Source organism: Cyprinodon tularosa, unplaced genomic scaffold (genome assembly GCF_016077235.1).
Source record: "Cyprinodon tularosa strain WSP-4 unplaced genomic scaffold, ASM1607723v1 ctg203, whole genome shotgun sequence".
In the NCBI taxonomy this organism is placed as follows: domain Eukaryota; kingdom Metazoa; phylum Chordata; class Actinopteri; order Cyprinodontiformes; family Cyprinodontidae; genus Cyprinodon; species Cyprinodon tularosa.
The window spans coordinates 705260-726311 of record NW_024038748.1 but is presented as its reverse complement, the minus strand read 5'-3'; the positions used below and the strand labels follow the sequence as shown (position 1 = coordinate 726311).

The following is a 21052-nucleotide window of genomic DNA, read 5'->3' as shown; positions in this document are numbered from 1 at the left end:
AAGCAAAATGTGCTTCCTTGTGTTCCCTGGCCTGCCTTGTGTTAACAGTAAATATCCCACATTCAAACTGCTTTCTTTATCACACAGAGTCAATGAAACTGTGACTAAAAAAAGGTTTTTACTCTTCCTTTTAATTCCTTCAATGATTTACCCCGTTTTTTCTGTCTGTTTTTTAATCATATACATCTAATAGAATTAAAGCAGTGACCCCATACACTGTGGCGAAAGACAATGTTTCATTATTTAACTCCTGCATACAGTGGCACCCATTTCCAAAGAATAGTAACAGCAAAGAAAAACAAAATGAAAAAACAAATGTTTTTTTTTTAGGAAATTATTAACATAATGTTTATTTTTTCCTCACTGGTTTGTTTTATAACAAATTAACTGCTCTCATTTATGGTAAAGTCATTATACAACCACAGACATGATAATATATTGTTCCTGTTTAGACTCATCTGCCTCTAACTTACATATCTGCACTTATATTCAGTTTCGAATGGCAAGAAATTGATCTACTACTGACTGTTTAGTTGGTTTTCAATCAATCAGTCCATGATGTAATATAGTTAAATAAAAAATATGAGAATAAATTTCATTACAAAATGGTACATGTTTCTTAAACTAAAATACTTTTCAAGGTAAGTAATAGCTATCCGTTTATTATTATTATTATTTTACTATTATCAAAGCAGTTAATGTAAGCTTTATTGTAGATAACTGAATTACTTTCACTAATATATCAAAAATGAAGACTTTTGCTGTTACAGACAAAGTACTTTATTTGTTTAGGGTTGGTGCTGACACCTTTTTTTTTCATGACAAGCTTTTAGGTTTCTTTGGAGCAAAGGAACAGAGGTGTCCTTCCACACAGTAACAGTAACAGAGGCCGTGCTTCGGTGGTGCAGTGGTTAACGTGCACAACCCAGGTAAGGAGGCCTGAGCCCTCAACAGGGGCGATGGGGGTACGTATAAATCCGACCTGTGGTTCTTTCCAGCATGTCTCTCCCTCTCTCGTACCCCCTTTCATGTCAGCCTACTGTCTATAAAAACAAGCCGTAAAAACTAAAAAAAAAATAATAATAATAAAAAAGCAGTTCAAGCACTCTAAAGAAGGATTTTGTTTTTTTCTGTTTAGCTTATTGGAAACTCATTTCATTATTGCTTCATTATTGATGAAAGAATTTCATTCCCTGTGGCTTTTCTACCCAACAAGTTAAAACTGCTGGAACAGACACGCGCTCACATGTAGAGGGTGGAGCATCAAGGCTGTAAAAATCCACTACCTCAGTGCTTCCCATTTGTTTTTGCAACTCTACACCTGGGGAGTTGGAGCCTCTTTTACCTGCTGTCTGAAGAGAGCTTTAGCATATAAATAGCCGTCAGTTTCTGTTGCTACACTGGTTTTTCAAAATGAGTAATGGAGGAAAAGACCAAAAGGACAAAAAGAAGCCAGAAACAGACTCAGGGGATGAGAAAGGGGGTCTTGATTGGCTTCTTGAAAACTCCAACTCAGAGACTAGTCCTGTGCCGATGGACAGCAATGTTTTACTATCAAGGTACGTTATTATTATATCAACAAATAAGTGGTGTTTCCAGGTCCATCTCACAGTTTACCCAGCAGGGAAATGTCAGATAAGCTTCATGGTTTCATATTTCATGTAAACAGGTGTCAGCTCATTGAATGTCCTCTTTATTCCGTCTGTTTTCTCTGACCTCTATCTGGCTCTTTAAAAGCAATATAAAATGCTTTCCTTCATAGAAATGTTGACAGATTATAAATATTAACAGTTGTTAATCACTGTTGTTTTTTTATTTTCACATTTCAGACCTAAGGCCCCTTCTGACAACATCTTTGGTACGGCGTTCACAAGGGACAAAGTATTCAAAGCAGCATCTCAGGGGGACGCTGCACAGCTTATCGGCCTGCTTGACTACCTGCAAGTTAATGATAAGCGACTTACCAGCCCAGACTTTGTAGGCAAGTAGAGCGGAGGCAACCTTATCAGTCCTACAAGCTGCCGTCTTGTGCTGCTTTTTGCTGATTTTATTTCTTTATTTGAAAATATTGCCTTAAGCAGAAATGGAGAAAATAACTCATGTGTTGTTTATTTCTGACACTTGCATCTTTAAATTATGTACATATGAGACTGGCTTATGATAAATTTTAAATACTATTAGATACTATTTAAACAGCACTTTCATTGGCATTGTAAAAATCTTCAGTATTTTACATTAGCAACGATAAACAAATATATAAATGCCCAAAATTAAAGAGGACAAAGAGAAAAAAATGAATTACCAAACCAGATGAGAAGTGAAGCTATTGATAATTATGTGAACAATCAGTTATGTTTTCAGTCCTATTTTAGAGGAACCAACTGTTTCTGCAGATCTCAGGTTGTTAAGCAGTTTGTTCCAGAGCTGAAAGACATAGAAGCTAAATGATCCTCATCTTGTTTACTTCTGGTCCTGAGGGAAGAGGTCTCGGGTGACCTTTGGTGTTTTCATGGTTTATACCTAATTTGTGCATGAAACTCTGCAATAAACTGAGGTCCAGGAGAATTCAGTGTCTTGAAGATAATCAACAAGATTTAAAATTATCCTTTAAAAAATAACAGGGAGCCAGCAGTGAGGTTAAGGAATATTTTTTTTATTACTTTATGATGTAAAGCAGAACTCTGATAGCAGAATTTTGAATGAACTTACTGTTGGCTGATTGATGTTTATTATTTCTTTTAATTGAACTTTATAGACAATATTACAACAAGCAGGCACTGGTTTTTATATATATTGTTGTGATTGAAAGTATTTTATTTTGCAAAATGTTTAAGTTGATAGTTGCTTAATTTATTGATAGACTTTATTTGGATGTCAAAATAAGTCCTAGTAGAAGTCAGCAGTACTGGGAATACAGGTAACAATCCAATACCAAGTAATCAGGGTCTAGAAATATTGATACAGATGCAGATACCTTCATCTGACATATGATCAATAAATAATATTCTGATTTTGCCTTTGGTTAGTTGATTAAGATTATGGTAAAATTGATGACATACATTTCAGGCAAATTATTTTTTGTTAACTAAACAAACTAAAATAATATAAAATAACTTAACAGTGTATACATGCTAAAATAATTCCTTTATCCATGGCTTTTTGATTTTTTTCTAGGTAAAACAACACATTTTTAAGATTATTTAGTCTCCAACTGTCCCCTCGCATACAACCTAAATAGGATAGACAGAATTTTAATACGATAAATACCTTTCCTTCCAGTAAAACAGTTAGGAGTTGAATATTTCAAACAAAATTACATTTACGATCACACATTAGACTAGGAACGAACATTGATTAATTGAATATTCCTGATAGTTTCAGTAGAAAAGTCTCTAGCAGATCCCATCCTCCTTCTTCCTCTACATGATTTGAATGTATGAAGTTCTCTTAAAGGTGAATTGTTTGGGTATCAAACTAATCATGCTAGTATCTGACCAATACAGATGCCCTCTCTATCAATATTATCGATAGATTGATCAATATGCCCAGTGCTAGGTCCTAGCCTATGTTAGCACACTGTGTGTTACATGGTCACTACCCGACACTTTGGGATAAAACAGTTCCACATGAAGCTGATTTTGGACCGATCCTCTATTGATACTGCTTAGTGGCTGTAGTAGACCTGGATTTCTCAACGATTATCCTCAGGGCCCACTGTCCTACATGCTCTCAGTGTTTCCCTGCCTCCACTCACCTGACCTGAATGAAGAGGTGTTCAGCAGGCTTTTGCAGCATTTGATGGCTGCCGAGGAGATAATGCAATCGTTTGAATCAGGTGTGTTTCAGACCCATCTAAAACACAAAGGACAGTAAAGAAACCCTGCAGTAGACTATGGTTAAGCAGCCATACAGAGATGACAACTTGTAAATCAACAGATACAACAATAGATGTGGTAATCCCTAACCTGAGCTAGTGGGATCACAAAGATATAGAGTAAATGGATTCTGAGAACATCACCTTAAGGAATCCCACAAGTGATTTTATGTTTGCTTTTCATTTCAATCTAAAAAAACTCACATGGAGAGAAAAGACAATTAGAAGAATTTTATTGATACAATTACTTTAGTCTTTGGCGCTCAGACCTTGACAGGAAACATAGAGCTGAATTTTGATAGATATGCATGAACAGGAGTGAATAATAGGGGTGTTTCCCCCCAGGGCTGAAACTGGTGGTGGAGTGGAGATAGATGAAGTTGGTCAGTCTGTAGACTGCTGGTTAGCGAGATGGTATGCTGAGCTTTATGGGGAGATCCAGTGGTCTGCGTGAGCTTATACCAGAGCTTCACTCAGGGACCTGGAAGATGGAAGTCCAGTATGGACAAGACAGGTTGAGAGAACCTGTCCAGCAAGCATGAAGCAACAGTGGAGAGGAAAAACTCCTCATTGGGATGAAACCTCTGGCAGAACCAGGCTCAACATGGCGGTCTTCTGCCGGACTGGTTGAAATGAGACACGGAATGCAGTAAGAGTCCAGGGGGAATGAAACCCTGATGAAGTTTTAGCTACAATGGTGGAAGAGGGGCTGGAGGTGGGTTGAAATGGGGTCATCTGAATGAAGTCACACGGTGCAACCACCGCCTGCACACTGGGTAGCAGACGAGTTGCGAATCGGAGGCCTTTTGAAATGAACTTTGGATGCCGATTGGCTTTTGTGGAAGTGTGTTTCAAAGCTGATTGCCTGTGTGGTAGGTGGATGAAGGCGAGTAATCAGTTCATTCAGTTTCACCTTCGCCTGAGCTCCATTTTTTATCACAGAATAACAGTGTTTAAAAATAAAGTATTTAGCTGTTTACTACAGTATTACTAAAATCTCTGTGGAAGTTATGAACATTTTCTTATCAGTAGGACTGAGAATCAAGTTGGAAGCTTTAGATGCTTCCTTCACCAATTTAATCTCTGGTTTGTCAGGCTGTTAGATATTCTGAATGAAATTCAGGATTGCTATCAAATAATATATGTGAATTTTAACGAAGGACATCTTTTTAATCTATTTAAATTTTTTCAGATAAATCAAATGGAAAAACAGCACTCTTGAAAGCTTTGCTGAACCTGAAAGATGGGAAAAATAACACCATTGAAGTCCTGATTGACGTAGCAGACAAGACCCAGGAACTAAAAGGTTTAATCAACGCAGCGTATACAGACAATAGTTATAAGGGTAAGAAACTAAATCAAGTCGTCTCTGATTTTTAACACCCTTTTTCTATGACATAATTATTATTTAAATAGTATATATTTAAGTGTTACATTCTCAATGCTTGAGGTGGTTTTGGGTGTTTCTCTTAAAGATAAAGAGTTTTGTTTTCTGGACAAACTCCACCTACAGGTCAGACAGCCTTGCATATTGCCATTGAAAGAAGGAGCTTTGATTACGTAAAGCTGTTAGTCCAGAGAGGAGCGGATGTCCAAGCAAAAGCCAATGGAAAATTTTTTCAGCGTAACACTAGGCTTGGATTTTATTTTGGCGAGTAATTGCTTTCCAAACTTTATTATGAGCTCATTCAAGTTGGTTTTATTACGTCCTTGTTGATTAGAACAAGAGTTTGTTTTCCCACAGGTGAGCTGCCTTTGTCCTTGGCTGCCTGCACCAATCAGCCAGAAATAGTTTCATTTCTCATGGAAAACCCTTATAGGAGAGCCGATCCGACTGATAAAGACTCACAAGGAAACACTGTTTTGCACACTCTGGTGGTGATAGCAGATGACACAACAGAAAACACAGAACTTGTTGCAAACATGTATGACAAAATCCTTGTTCAGCACTACAAGCTCAACAAAGACAGCAACGTCCAGCTGGAATTGATTGAGAACAACAAAGGTCTCACACCGCTGAAACTAGCTGCCAAACTCGGAAAGATTGGGGTGAGTCTGTTTGCTTCTTAAAGATAATTGTGTTTAACAAGAACTTGTTGGTAGTGATCCCCACCATTTTGCTCTCTCTTTGGACAGCTTTTTAAGCACATATTAAACAGAGAATTTATGGATGAGGAAAGACGGCCACTGTCCAGAAAGTTCACAGAATGGGTCTATGGACCTGTTCACTCTTCTCTTTATGACATGAGTTCCATCGACACCAATGAAAAAAACTCTGTGCTGGAGATTATCATCTTTGGGAGCAAAGTTCCTGTAAATATTTCATATTTTTAAGTATAATTTTAACTCTATATTCCTATTTTATTCTGCTGTGTCATTCGTAACAGCTCCAAACAAAGCTGGAGTATCTTTTTTAGGGTTTCATTCAGCATTTGTTCAGGGGAGTGGACATGCCCATGTTTTCTTACTCTAGTGAGCAGATGCACTTGCATTAGCTTTTGCTGTTGGTTTAGCAAGGTGCTCCCCCCTTTAGTGGGAAAATTTGGCAACATTAAAATTGTCTTCTTGTCAGAAGTCATCCTCTTGTGATAACTAGTTTTAGCTTCCCCTGACATGCACTCCGTCTATATGCTTCCTGGTTTTCTATCTTTCTTCAGAGTTTTACACAAACATTTAACTGGACAGCGTTGTTTGACTGTTAGATCTCTTCAAATCATATGTTATTTTTTCAGAATCTGGGGGCTTCCTGCCAACACACTCTCTCTCCCTATTCGTCAAATACTGTCTCTTGGTCAAAGCCCCTTGAGCGTCACATAGTGACGTCAAGAGGGTAACATTCTTGACACTGACGCCCAGGGTAAATGACAGATTGCAAACATTGTATCATGTGACATTCACTTTACCTGCAATAGATTTTTAAAAACATTGTAACCTCATAGAAAATTTTTACATGTTCCTGCCACAAGCTGTCATGCACCTTGTGTGTCAAAAAAAGGACGAAAGAAGTGCTACTACATCAGTATCTGACACGACAGGGGTTTGACAAAGTGTCAATATTGATGAGTTGGGAGTCAGACTGAGTTGATTTTGCTAAATGGAAAATATGAAATTTAGATTGAAGTTTACCATGTTAAGAAGTATTTGGGGAAATTTACAGGGAAAATATAAAGGGTGCAAAGTCACAGATATTATCTTAAGGAAAAACAGACACTTGGTCTCTCTAAAAGTGATGTACTTGCACCACTGTTGATCAAAGTAGATTAAGTTGATTCCCAGGAGTTAGCCCTGTTTCGCTAAAACAACTTTACACAAGTCTCTTAAATTTTCCAGATGAGTAACTGGCTTGCATTCTATCCATTTTGTTTGGTAGAGATTGAATTTTGCACAGCAACAATTAAGTAAAAGGTAGGGGGTGGAGTGGCAGTGAGTGGGAATCTCTGACTGACGCAACCCCTTCTTCCCCATTTCAGTATTTCATATTTTTCTAATATGCCAAGTGGTATGAATAATGCTTCCATATTACCTGAGGATTTTAGCAAAAAATTATTGCAATGCCCAGACCATACAGGTGTAACAATACAAGAGAATATTGAGCTCCGTCCATCTGCAGGTAGTCCAGTTCCAACAATGTCCCATTCATGAAAACCAAAGTCCATGCAGTGATTAAAAGATCCAGCTCCATTAAGAAAAGAAAAGCCAGTAAAGCAAGAGATCTTAGCTATATAATTTATGTTGAAATGGCATTTAGTAACACTGAAATCAAGCAGACCACAAATCCAGCTGTGTGTTGCTACTCATACAGTGCCAATTGCAAAAAGTAGCAAAATGGCCATTATCTCCTAACCACATATTACACTGTTGTCATGCGTTGTCATAAGATGATTCACACAGGTGTGGTGTCATGAAACCATGAACGGGCAGCATACTGAGATCACTATCAGTGCAAGCATTTGACCAGGGCATATGCTCTTAACCAGTCCTCTAGTTTGCACATTTTTAGCAACAAGACAATTCAAAGTGCTTGACATGATGAAATCAGCTTCAGTTTTTTTTTTACCTTGGCTGTACTAACTAAAGCTTGTTTCTGTTTAACTTTTAACTAAGGAAAAAGAAAAGTTTGGTCTTTATAGATAAAGAATCATGCAAACTGATGAGTAAAAGGCTGACAGGAAAATCTTACACGTTGGAATTAAAAAGCAACTGAGGGAGAGCCATTAATTGTAAATGTAAAGCCTGACTTGTGAAGTTTTGTTTCAGAAACGCACAGAAATGCTGAGGATCGAACCTCTACGCAGTCTTCTTCAGGATAAATGGAATAGATTTGCTTCCAAGTTATTTTTGATGAACTTCATATTTTATTCAATGTATCTGGCCATTTTCACCACAGTGGCCTTCTACAGAAAAGACGGAAAGGTAAGGCAGAAAAAGGAAAAAGGCAATCGTCCACTGAACTGTTGTAGAGGATGAATGTGTTCCCATTATTAAGTTAAAAAACTGGTTTACCCACAGCCACCCTTCCCAGTGGAAAACAACCCAGTTGACCACCTCCGTTGTATTGGTGAGCTCATCAGTGTCCTTGGAGCAGTAAGGTTTCTCTATAAAACTGTAAGGAAATTTAAAAAAAACTTCAAATGTCTTATAAGACGGAATATTTTACCTTAAATAATATATCTTATTTTATAATCTTTAGATAACTATTTTCAAGAGGAACCCTCCAAGAATAAGGGCTCTCTTTACTGATGGATACAGTGAATTTCTATTGTGAGTATCAATATTCCTTTGTTCCCTTTAAAAAACAACCTTTGTAAACAACTCACTTTAGAAGTACATACCTACCCTACCTAATTGTTTGTCATTTAATCTGAGTATAGATATAGCTGTTTTCTTTTTCTGACAATATTTATAGATATTAAAGAATAGACAGCCACAAAAAAAAAAAAAACTGACCAAGCAAATTTTTAAGTAGAAGTTTAAAACAGGATTACAGTTGGTTCTGAAACAAAATCCAGAGCTTTAAACATGTCATAGAGCTCTGCTCAATCCACTATCTGAAGCTAGGAAACCTCCTGGCTATAATACATAGCCATAAACCCAAACAGACAGGAAAGCAATCATTAATCAACAAAGCTTGTAGTCATGTGTTTCACAAAACTGACTTCTATAAATTTAAAGTAAAGCAATAAAAAAAACTTTTTGAAGTTTTCCTCAAACCGTGTGCAGGAAAAACAAACACCTAAGTAAGAAAACTGTATTTACTAAGAAAGCTTGGACTCGGGTTGTGGTCATGTGACCTTAGGGATTGGCCTCAAAATGAAGCAACACCTGCTAATACTTCAATTACACCTTATTCCCTTATGCCACAAGCTACACTCTGATTGTCTTACCATCTTAGTCAGTGTTATACATTTATTTTTCTCCATCCCAGTTTCTTATCCACTCCTTCTGTTAGACAAGCTCCTTTCCTTTTGTTTTGCCCTTCGGATTTTAGCTGCAGCAAACTGTGATCTGTAGCCAGTCCGCTACACAAGAGGTTCTGTCTCAGTGTCCTTGATCTCGCTTCTCAAAGAAAGGGTGTCTAAGCGTAATATAGACCTAGTGGAGTTAACTTCAATTAGCTAATTTTTTTTTTTTTTTTTGTCAACATTCATTTGAATATTCTCCTTGCCAGTCAGCATCCTTTTTTTCTTGTCATCCTACTAAATAACTCCCTTATGTGTTAACCCATTTGCAGTGTTAAGGCCCTTCTATTCAGCCATGCCATGGAATGGCATGCCATGTTCTTCAGTACTAAGCCACTAGCCTGAAAATATTGTCAGCAAATTGCTAAATAGTTGGAGAATTTTTTTTTTTCCCCCAAGCATCAGAGTGGAAGTGGAATGACAACTACATCATTTACATTAGGGAAATCTCTCATGCACCAGTTATTTTGTAAACAAGGTGAATGTGATTTCCAACAGCACTCCACCACCTTCCTTGCTTTTACAATCTCTTTCAAAAAAGCCATAAATCTACAGAAAGGTCAGTTGGTGACTCATTTACCTCAACCGACTTGCCTCTATAAGCTGCAAAACTTTTTGAAATGTCATAATTTCTTTCAGCGCATTATTTCAGAGTTTAGCACTGTTGTTGCCCTGGAGTCACCAAGCCTGCTAACCACACTAAGCCCTAGATTATCTTTGGAGGCCATGTTTACTTGCTTACCACTGCACCTGTCTTACTTCATCCCGATCTTGCTAAAGCTTATTAGTGGTGTTTAATGTTTCCAAATGGGCTATACTCTCTCAACAAGGTTAAGTGAGGAAACTTCACCTATGCTGCTGATTCAAAGGAAGTTCTCACAACATCTTCAGAGATACCATGTCTGTAAGGTGAAGAAGCTGGCTATCAACCGATTCCTGGAGAAGCGGCATCACTGGCAAAATAACTCAACCTTATATGAAACAACTCTCAGAAACACATCCAAACCACAAAACAACAGAACCCTAGATTGGTTTTTGGGGATATAGTTTTGGAGCTGAAATATTCCTCTTGCCTATCATCCCAGTTTCAAAAATGCTAGGATGGATGCTTGATGTGGATCCTTTCCTAACATGGATCAGCTCTCTAAGGCAGTCCCTGTTAATCCTGATGGATTTAAGATTGCTCTTTTTTCATCAATAGTCCAGACAAAGTTGTTTAGGAAATATTAAGCTTCATGGTTTACCAAAATATGTTTTCTCTCTAGGGAGAGGTTCTGGAAGCCTCCTTTAGCCCAACACATGGTTATTACCAGCAGACAAAAAGAGACAAATAATCTGAGAGGTTTTCTGCTGTTTTGGGTTTTTTTCACAACGATCAACAGTCTGCTTTTGCTTTAACCTCCACGTTATACATTATATATATATATATATATATATATATATATATATATATATATATATATATATATATATATATATATATATATATATATATATATATATATATATATATATATATATATATATATATATATATATATAGGTCCGCCAGTAGACAGAGGCTAACATAGTTAAGGCACAACTGTTTGTCCATCAATGTTGGCTGGTTTGGATAAAGGCTCGCTTTGACATATACTGCTCAAAGGCCTAATATGTTAAAAAACATTAATACCTAAACCCTCGACCATCATTTCAATCAGAGGACATGGTCTGTCTCTCAACAGAACACCTGAAGCTATTAAAAGAGTACAGAAATACCATTCACAGCTTTTGCCGGTTGGAGATTGTTGCCAGAACAAATCCTGTTGCCTATTGGTTGAGCCTTCTGCCTTCCATGATAGCCATCTTGGTCTATGAAGGTTCACAGCTCAAGGATGATATCATGCCAAGTAGCACATCCACCATGCTCCATCCAGGATAATTGATTGGGACCCACCTTTAGTGCCATGACTTCTGGACTCATGAAGCCAGAGACTGGGCTGAATAAGACCCAGAGGAGTGTTCATAGATGCTATCCTGTTCATCTTGGACTTCTCTCATGTCTCATGTCCATCAGCATCATCCTGGACTATCAGGTGTTGGTGCTGAGAGAGGGGTCCTTTTAGGTAGTGGTCACACAACCACTGGTATTTCCTATTAAAAAATCCAAGCTGTTCCCTGCACGGACAACAATTCATAATATTAGAAGCCCTCTATGCCTTGGTTTATAAACATGCCATCACTGTTGCTGTGTTTCTACTCTCTCTGCTATCCCGGTTGTGTCTAGGCCTTTGCTATTCTCACTTCTTTCCTTATCTACATCTAGCATTCTGATTTTAGGTAGAGCAGTCTTTGTGCTCTCTTACTGAGTTAGGCAATTATGAGTTAGGTAATTATGCAACACGGTAGGTGTCTCAGCATAAGTCTGCCTCCTTAATAACACTTTGATATTTCAATCCAATCTTGATTTATAAGCAGGTTTTGATAAGATAGATAACAGCCAGTAAACAAGTTGATAAAAAAGGCTGTTTCTTTTCTGGTGTCTGTTCTGAAGGCCTGGATATCAACATAAGCGCCATTTACACAACTTTTTTTAAAACTGTCCAAGCACCGTAACCGAGATAACTTTTGAGTTTAAATGGCAAGCAAAGACTGAAGCGGACAGTGCAAGACACTACCGAACCACGCTGAACTGGTACTAGTTCATCAGTAGGGCTCTGCGCAGTTCAGATGTGGCTCAGTTCTCAGATAACAAAGACTGCATGAGCAGACTGTGTCATCTCCTTACAGCCAGCCTCCATAATCTCAAAAAATTCATAAAAATACTAGCTTCCTTACCTTGACACACGATTTCCATTGACAATTCCGCTTAGCAGTGTGATTAACCTCAATGTCTGTCGTTGGTTCCTGTGTTTTTACAACTTTTAGTCCACTTAGGACACCTGTAAAATATCTACCTTCTTACCGCACCTTCATGTTTGCAGTTTCCTGCAGGCAATCCTCCTTCTGGTCTGTGCAATCTTGTACTGCTGTGGACGGAGGGAATACGTTGGACTCCTTGTACTGTCTTTAGCTCTTGCCTGGATTAATGTTTTGTATTACACAAGGGGTTCGAAGCAGCTGGGGATCTACAACGTCATGATGCAAAGGGTAAGAATTTAGCACCAGGTACAGTAACAACTGTTTGGTGAGATCCTATCTTCCTTGATGACAATTTGTTCATGTTTAGATGATCCTGGGTGACCTTCTACACTTTTTATGCGTCTACATTGTCCTGCTCTTTGGATTTTCTGCCGGTAATATTTCTAAATACGAGAAATTCAAAATACTCTGGGATTCTGTCTGTCGCCACTTCTAACTTGCACGTCTCTTCATTTTGCAGCTGTTTGTACCCTGATTGATGACTCAACTGAACAAAGCAATGGAACATTTCCCAGAGGAAGGACCTTCAATGTTGAAACAAGCACATGCGAGAAACCGACTTATAATGATATCCGCTTTACCACACTGGAACTGTTCAAATTCACAATTGGAATGGGGGATCTAGAATTCACTGACCACGTTCAGTACAAAGAAGTTTTCTACATCCTTCTCATCTGCTATATCGTCCTCACTTATATTCTGATGCTAAACATGCTCATCGCTCTGATGGGCAACACAGTGGAGAGAACTTCAGAACAAAGTGAACCCATCTGGAACCTGCAGGTGAGAAGGTTTACTTTGACAAATGTTTAAAAAGATTAAATTTAGGTTGCAGTTTATCGCCTAGTGCTGTGAATGCTACAGCATGCTTAAAACTGCAACATGAGAAATGCACATTTTAGGACACTGTGATCATTCAAACAAAGCAAAAAATATACATATATAAATGCAAATTAAGATGTGTTTGAAGTAGTTGCAGAAATGTTTTGCTGCCTTTTCCAGAGAGCTTTTACCATTTTGGAGATGGAGAGGACTCTGCCACGGTGGCTGAGGTCAAAGCTGCACTCCAGAGATTCAGACATGGTGTGCTTCAAAAGCGACGAGGGCAAGTCTCGTAGATTTGTCAGGTGAATTTTGATGGACCTGTTTTATTCTATTTAATTCAGTTTATTTAAATAGTGCCAATTCCCAATACGTCATCTCAAGGCACTTCACAGTTCACTAGATCATACAGTCAAAATGATTCAGAGTTTTCTATCTACTATTGATTGCATTGAATCATTGACTCGAAGTGGAGAGGGAAAACTCCCTTTTAACTAGTGTTGCGCCGATGCCATTTTTTGGCCTCGATACCGATACCCGATACCTGGCTGTGCAGTATCGGCGGATACCGATACCATAATAATGTAAAATAATTGCCATCATGGCTTTGTCAAGCTGCTGCCTACCTTTGTGAAGCAGGAAAAAATCTAATACAAAGTGTATCCAGTAGAACTTTTTAATAAAAAGTTCTACTGGATAATAAAAATAAAACGTTTTTATTGCCTACCAGGAGTGGGTGACAATAGTTGAATAAACTTATGGCTCTCAAAATGGTATCTGTGCCCTATTTGTTGGTACTCGCCGATACCACCATTTTAGGGCAGTATCGGGGCCCCGTCCGATACTGGTATCGGTGCAACACTACTTTTAACTGGAAGAAACCTCCAGCAGAACTAGGCTCAGTGTGAGCGGCCATCTGCCGAGACTGACTGGGGTTCAAGGAGACAGAAGCAAAGATACAAAAATCAATTGTAAAAGGCGGCCCCGTCCATGAAACACACAGCCAGGCAGACGAGCTCCCATGTCAGCTCCCATGTCAGAGGATGAAGAGAGCACATCCAGCCAGTCAGTCAGAGAAAGAGGACTACACTGGAAAACAGGCTGATCTCCAACATCTATAAACAAAGGTGTTGATGGCAGCAGCACAGCTGATATTTCTCTCAAGGATGCAGTCACAGCCAAACAGAAGCAGACTAGATAATGCTACTATGAGAAAAGGCAGAGAGAGAAAAACATTAGAGATTGAACTAACAGATTCTGCAGAGTGGAAGAATAGAGATAGAATGAAGCAGAATGATGAAATAGGGATCCCTATGTCCTCCAGAAGTCTAAGCCTATAGCAGCATAACTATAGAGATAGCTCAGGATAACCTGAGCCACTCTAACTATAAGCTTCATCAAAAAGGAAAGTGTTATGCCTACCCTAAAAAGTAGACAGGTTGTCTGCCTCACGGACTAAAACTGGTAGTTGGTTCCACAGGAGAGGAGCCTGATAACTAAAAGATCTGCCTCCCATTTTACTTTTAGAAATTCTAGGAACCACTAGTAAACCTGCAGATTAACAGTGAAGTGCTCTGTTATGACCATTCATATTTATGATATATAATCTATCTACCATGGGCATGTGCTTACATTTTGATGTTGGTAAAAAAAAAAAAAAAATTGCTGTTTTTTCTTAAAAGAAAAAAAATGGATGTGGGCACAACCATTAATTACATTTGGCTAAAAGATGCAAATTTAGCAATTTTGTGCTGCAAAGACAACTAAATGTTCTAAATCAACAGTATAGAAGAATATGATCCAAAAAGTATATTATACCTTTTTATTACGGGAAATATCCAAGACCTTTTTTTGAACCTACATACCATGCTTATCTTTTCGGCAGGAGTCCACTATTTTTTTTATTTTATATTTTTTTTTTTTTTATGATCTGTGCCAACTCACAACAAAAGGATATGAGTTAATTTTCAGCTACTGCTCCTCTGTATTTTAAGGTTTTGAAAGTTTGGACACCAACCAGATAGTGTGAAGAATTGTTTATTGAATTGAAAAAGTGAAAACTTGTATAACCTCATGGGTTTTGATCTAATGTTTAAAGCCTTAACATTTTCATCAACCGTAACACAATAATAACTTATTTCCTTTAGAGTGACTGTAATGAACTGGAAAAAATGGCGATCAGATCTTGGCGTTGAGCTCAAAGAGGACCCTGCAAACGTAGAGAGGGATGAGGAAAGTTCTGGTAAGGAATCATGTTGTTTATCTTTATTGTTGTATGCTGTTTCTTTGATTAAAAAATTAAAATTTAACCTTTACTGTTTAGGAAATCCATGGAACCTAAATGTGCTGCTCCGTAATATTCGATCCAGACGACATCGACAGCAGGAAAACTATATTCTCTAGCTAAAAATATTAGGAATATTCAAATCTTAAAACTGTGATTTTTTTTTTCACATTATAAGAGAACAGGTTATGATCACATCCTCTGTTCAGGTGCCTTTGTATGAGTTTATTTCAACACATCTACCTCTAACTGTCAAGGAGGTCATATTACCTGGTTTGGATCATTTAAACTAGAACCTAATTCAATTCAATTCAGTTCATTTATATAGTGCCAATTTGAAACACATGTCCTCTCAAGTTACTTTATAGTTCACCAGATCATACAGTCAAAAGCCTACCTCTTCAGATTTAAGCATAGAAGTAAGACGTGGCATTATGTGTATGTTTGTAGTCATCTCAGCTGGAAACCACTGATCAGGCCTGAAGTCTGGGTGTGCTGATGAATTCAGACATGATCCTTTAGAGTGATCATCACCTGGAGAACATTTCAAGGATCAAAGGACTAATATCTCAGAGGGACCATTTTCTTATTCACATACTGTATTATTCTTATGATCAGATTTAATTTTAATCAGTCTTTCTCCATAGCTAAAACCAAATGTTTAACATTATTAGAGCTTTTTATATGAATTGAATTGCTGGTAAAGATTGTAAAGGAAGGAGAAACATCTTTGTCAAGTATGGTGCAGGTTTGACGGGACCCAAATGCAGACACTGAAGCTGAAGGTGGTTACTTGCAGATTTAATTAACCAGGGCAACAGAAGCAGGAAAAAAAGGAAAACTCACTTGAAGGCAATGAAATGACGGATCACCAGCAACAGTGACCGAGCAGGAGGTGCATACAGGTGCTGGTCATAAAATTAGAATATCATGAAAAAGTAGATTGATTTCAGTAATTCCATTTAAAAAGTGAAACTTGTATATTATATTCATACATTACATACAAACTCATATATTTCAGATGTTTATTTTGTTTAATTTTGATGATTACAAATGACAACAAATGAAAATCTCAAATTCATCATATCAGAAAATTAGAATATTGTGAAAAGGTTCAAAATTGATGGCCCCTGGTGCCACACTCTAATCAGCTAATTAACTCAAACCACCTGCAAAAGCCTTTAAATGGTCTTTCAGTCTAGTTCTATAGGCTACACAATCATGGGGAAGACTGCTGACTTGACAGTTGTCCAAAAGACGACCATCGACACCTTGCACAAGGAGGGCAAGACACAAAAGGTCATCGCTAAAGAGGCTGGCTGTTCACAGAGCTCAGTGTCCAAGCACATTAATAGAGAGGCGAAGGGAAGGAAAAGATGTGGTCGAAAAAAGTGTACAAGCAAGAGAGATAACCGCACCCTGGAGAGGATTGTGAAACAAAACCCATTCAAAAATGTGGGGGAGATTCACAAAGAGTGGACTGCAGCTGGAGTGAGTGCTTCAAGAACCACCACACACAGACGTATGAAAGACATGGGTTTCTGCTGTCGCATTCCTTGTGTCAAGCCACTCTTGAACCACAGACAGCGTCAGAAGCGTCTTGCCTGGGCTAAAGAGAAACAGGACTGGACTGCTGGTGAGTGGTCCAAAGTCATGTTCTCTGATGAAAGTAAATTTTGCATTTCCTTTGGAAATCAAGGTCCCAGAGTCTGGAGGAAAAGAAGAGAGGCACTTCATCCACGTTGCTTGAAGTCCAGTGTAAAGTTTCCACAGTCAGTGATGGTTTGGGGTGCCATGTCATCTGCTGGTGTTGGTCCATTGTGTTTTCTGAGGTCCAGGGTCAACGCAGCCACATACCAGGAAGTTTTAGAGCACTTCATGCTTCCTGCAGCTGACCAACTTTTTGGAGATGCAGATTTCATTTTCCAACAGGACTTGGCACCTGCACACAGTGCCAAATCTACCAGTACCTGGTTGAAGGACCATGGTATCCCTGTTCTTAATTGGCCAGCAAACTCTCCTGACCTTAACCCCATAGAAAATCTATGGGGTATTGTGAAGAAGAAGATGCAATACACCAGACCCAACAATTCAGAAGAGCTAAAAGCCACTATTAGAGCAACCTGGGCTATCATAACACCTGAGCAGTGCCACAGACTGATCGACTCCATGCCACGCCGCATTGCTGCAGTAATACAGGCCAAAGGAGGCCCAACTAAATACTGAGTCCTGTACATGCTCATACTTTTCATGTTCATACTTTTCAGTTGGCCAACATTTCTATAAATCCTTTGTTTTTATTGGTCTTCAGTAATATTCTAATTTTCTGATATGATGAATTTGAGATTTTCATTTGTTGTCATTTGTAATCATCAAAATTAAACAAAATAAACATCTGAAATATATGAGTTTGTATGTAATGTATGAATATAATATACAAGTTTCACTTTTTAAATGGAATTACTGAAATCAATCTACTTTTTCATGATATTCTAATTTTATGACCAGCACCTGTATATGTGAGAGAGAAATAAAGACCAGGCTAATCAGCAGATTGGGAGCAGTTGTGAAGAAGGGGGCAAATTAAAATGATACTGACATAGGAGGGCAACAGAGGGCAAACAAGAAATACCCAAGAACTAAAATACCATCAAATAACACGAATAACACAAAATTGAAATAAAGCCAAATGAAAACTCAAAGATAAAATTAAAACAGAACCAAAACAATGACAATCCCCTACAACTAGAATGAGGAATATTGTATTCTGGTCCAAACTCTGAAGGATTGCTGATTCTTGTTGTATTACTTCTTCCTGTCTTTGTTTCATGGGAGTGGTGCCAACATGACATCTTTCAGATTCATCAGCAACTTTTGTCTCAAACATGTCGCTTCAAAATGCAGATCATCACCAAATATTCTGTTCTTTCAGAGGATTGGTCTGTACTTATATAGTGCTTTTGTAGGTCAGGAGATTTGAACGCTCTACACTACATTCAGTCATTCACACACACACTAATGGTGGCAAGCTATATGCTATCCAACTCACAAACATCCTTACAGCACTGTCAACTAATTGTCTCTGGGATTGATATCCACAATGGAAAAAAATGAATAATTGATTTTGTTGAACTAAACTTTGTGTACTGAAGAGTTTTATACTGTAAACTAGCACATCATTAGATTCAGTTTGTTGTCCAACTTCCCTTTACCTGTCATTGTGATGCTTCAGCAATGTACTTTTTTCTTTCTTTAACTGTCAGTTCATGTACTTAACTTTTAATTGTCTTGTTACTGAAATGTGCTATAAAAATAAAATAAAAAGTGTTTCTACAAATGTTACAAATGCATTTTCTGTAAAACACACTAACTCCAGTAAGTCCCACAATGAAAAACAAGGTCTTAGGTTTGAGTGTCTGGACTTAAAATTCTGACTCGGGAAACAGAGATTCGTATTTTTATTGGCTAGAACAAGATGCTGAATACATCCATCAATCCAGTTTAATGCAGGGCAAAAGGTTTCTGTGATAATAGAAGGAGGGCTACACCTCATAGTAGGTCCAACACTACGCAACACCAACATCTAAACAGAATTATCAAGTAACAAAGTTCAAATACTTTGTTACTTAAGTATAAATTTTGCCTATCTATACTTTATTGGAGTAATTGTTTTTAAGGCAACTTTTTACTTCTGCTCCTTACATTTTTTTTTGCAATTAGCTCTACTCTCTACTCCTTACATTTTAAAAACAGACTCATTAGTTTTGTTTCCTTTGGGCTCATTTTCGTTATGTCTTGTTGGTATTTAAAAAATATAAAAACCATCAAAATAATTTGTTGCATCCAGACAATTAATCTCTTTGTAGTTGGACTCGGTACTGCACCAACTTGTTGTTCCCTACATACCTAAATAAATCACTTTTCAAGATGATGAAAAATTTAATTTTATACTTTTGCCATTAGTTATAATACTAAGACAAATAGAAAAATGTTCATTTAATAAGCTAGAGCATTAAAGCATCTGTCCTTAACATTATCCTTGCATTACTTTTACTTTCATACGTTAAGCAGCTTTAAAAATGGTCCGTTTGGTTTTACTTGAGTTAAAAGCTGAAGTTGATACTCTAGTTTCTACAAAATTGTTTTTTAAAGAGTAGGATTTTATTGACTTAATAAACATTAATAACGTTGACACCTCTGCATCTAAGGCTTATGATTTAAAGATCAGGACAAAGAAATAAACACATTCTAGGGAGGAATTGGTAAAGTTTGCACAGAACGTGCCGAGATGGGATCTAATCTCCATTTGCTGTGAGGCAACAGCTGTAACCTTTGCTGTGAATCTAAATTTATTTTCTAAATCCATTTTCATTTCAAGAGTGTCGTTAAAAAAGCTTTGTGTTTGCAGTACTTTTTCTAAGTGGAATTTCTGAGTAAGGTGTTTTACTTAATTTTCTGAGGTGATGCAAAGCTAGAAAATTATATTTATTAAAGAAAGTAAGGAACAGACGCCAGTCCAATAAGAAATCATATCACCAACAGAAAATTGAATAATTAAAGCTTCCAGATTTTCAAAATAATTCACCAAAGAAGGACAAGCCCTCAGTCCAAACACAGCAGCTTGTAGCTCCAAGCTCCTGCTCTTTCAGCCCCATTATGTGTTGGATATCCATGTGGATGTTACTTGTCAAACTGGGACTACAGCTGTTAGGTTCATTCAATGATGATTATAAAATTAATGTGTGTTCATATGAAACATTGTAGAAATGAGATGCTTCACTCTGTCTTATGATTCAATCAGGAGACCACTCTATCTTGTGATTCAGTCAAGAGGAGAGCTCTGCCCAGTAGAGCATCTTGTCTTATGACCTGATCAACTGTCCTGTCAGAACAATACTCTGTTTGTAACCATGTGTCATGTTCTGTTAATAAAGTGCTCTGCAGAGGAGGTCCGGTGAGAAACAGCGTGTTTGAGTCTTGGGTGCAGCTGTCTCTCCTCCTGCAGGAAGCTGTGTTTGAAAATCCCTTACTGTGTATTTCAGTTCTTCTTTTACAAACCTACATGTTGAACCCAACAACAGTCTTCCAAATCAGAACAACAAAAACAAACAGCTGAAGCTCTCCATTTTAAAACCCAAGGCAAAAAAAAGGTTTGTACATTTCATGTATCACAAAGTGCAAAAATGAAGTATATATTTTTGTTCATTTAGTGACAAGGCCTGTGCTTGTCACTAAAGGAGCAGCAAAAGCATTAGATTAATCTGTACACACTTTACTTGACCTTAATGTGTACAAGCATCAAAAGTGCTGCAGCAGACACTTTTTTGCTGCTTAATTCACGTTTGATATAAACAGAGAATAAGGATCAATCCACATACTGCAAATTGGTAAGAATTCTTTATGGAAACCGGATGTTCCTCAGCGTTACCCATGGTACATTCTGATCGAATAGTACTGGCAGTAAGGAAGGAGGTAGGCAGTAGCCTGTATGCGTACTTATTGTTCTTTTAACACAGGAACCTCTCATATGCAGATTACACCTTAATTTATTTGGACATAATTAAGCCTAAACTTCCATATATTTTATTAACACTACAATAATATTGGTACCTTTCATGGTACAAGGCTAAGCTATATTTAATATAAGCCTGTTTCCGGCCCATGAAATAACAAAAATGCCAAATAGAAAGTCATAATTCAAAGTCATAATTT

At 37.6% G+C, this 21052-nt stretch overlaps 1 protein-coding gene across 1 annotated transcript; it reads left to right on the top strand.

The window, feature by feature from the left end:
- Window positions 1-1297: 1297 nt before the first annotated feature.
- Window positions 1298-16167, top strand: LOC119783371 (transient receptor potential cation channel subfamily V member 1-like). Its single transcript, XM_038284861.1, has 15 exons — window positions 1298-1559; window positions 1830-1981; window positions 5067-5219; window positions 5388-5525; window positions 5619-5923; window positions 6011-6187; window positions 8132-8287; window positions 8384-8479; window positions 8565-8635; window positions 12297-12462; window positions 12542-12608; window positions 12695-13017; window positions 13237-13361; window positions 15204-15298; window positions 15380-16167. The coding sequence occupies exons 1-15, from the start codon at window positions 1414-1416 to the stop codon at window positions 15457-15459; spliced, it is 2250 nt and encodes a 749-aa protein (XP_038140789.1). The 5' UTR covers window positions 1298-1413; the 3' UTR covers window positions 15460-16167.
- The last annotated feature ends 4885 nt before the right edge of the window (window positions 16168-21052 follow it).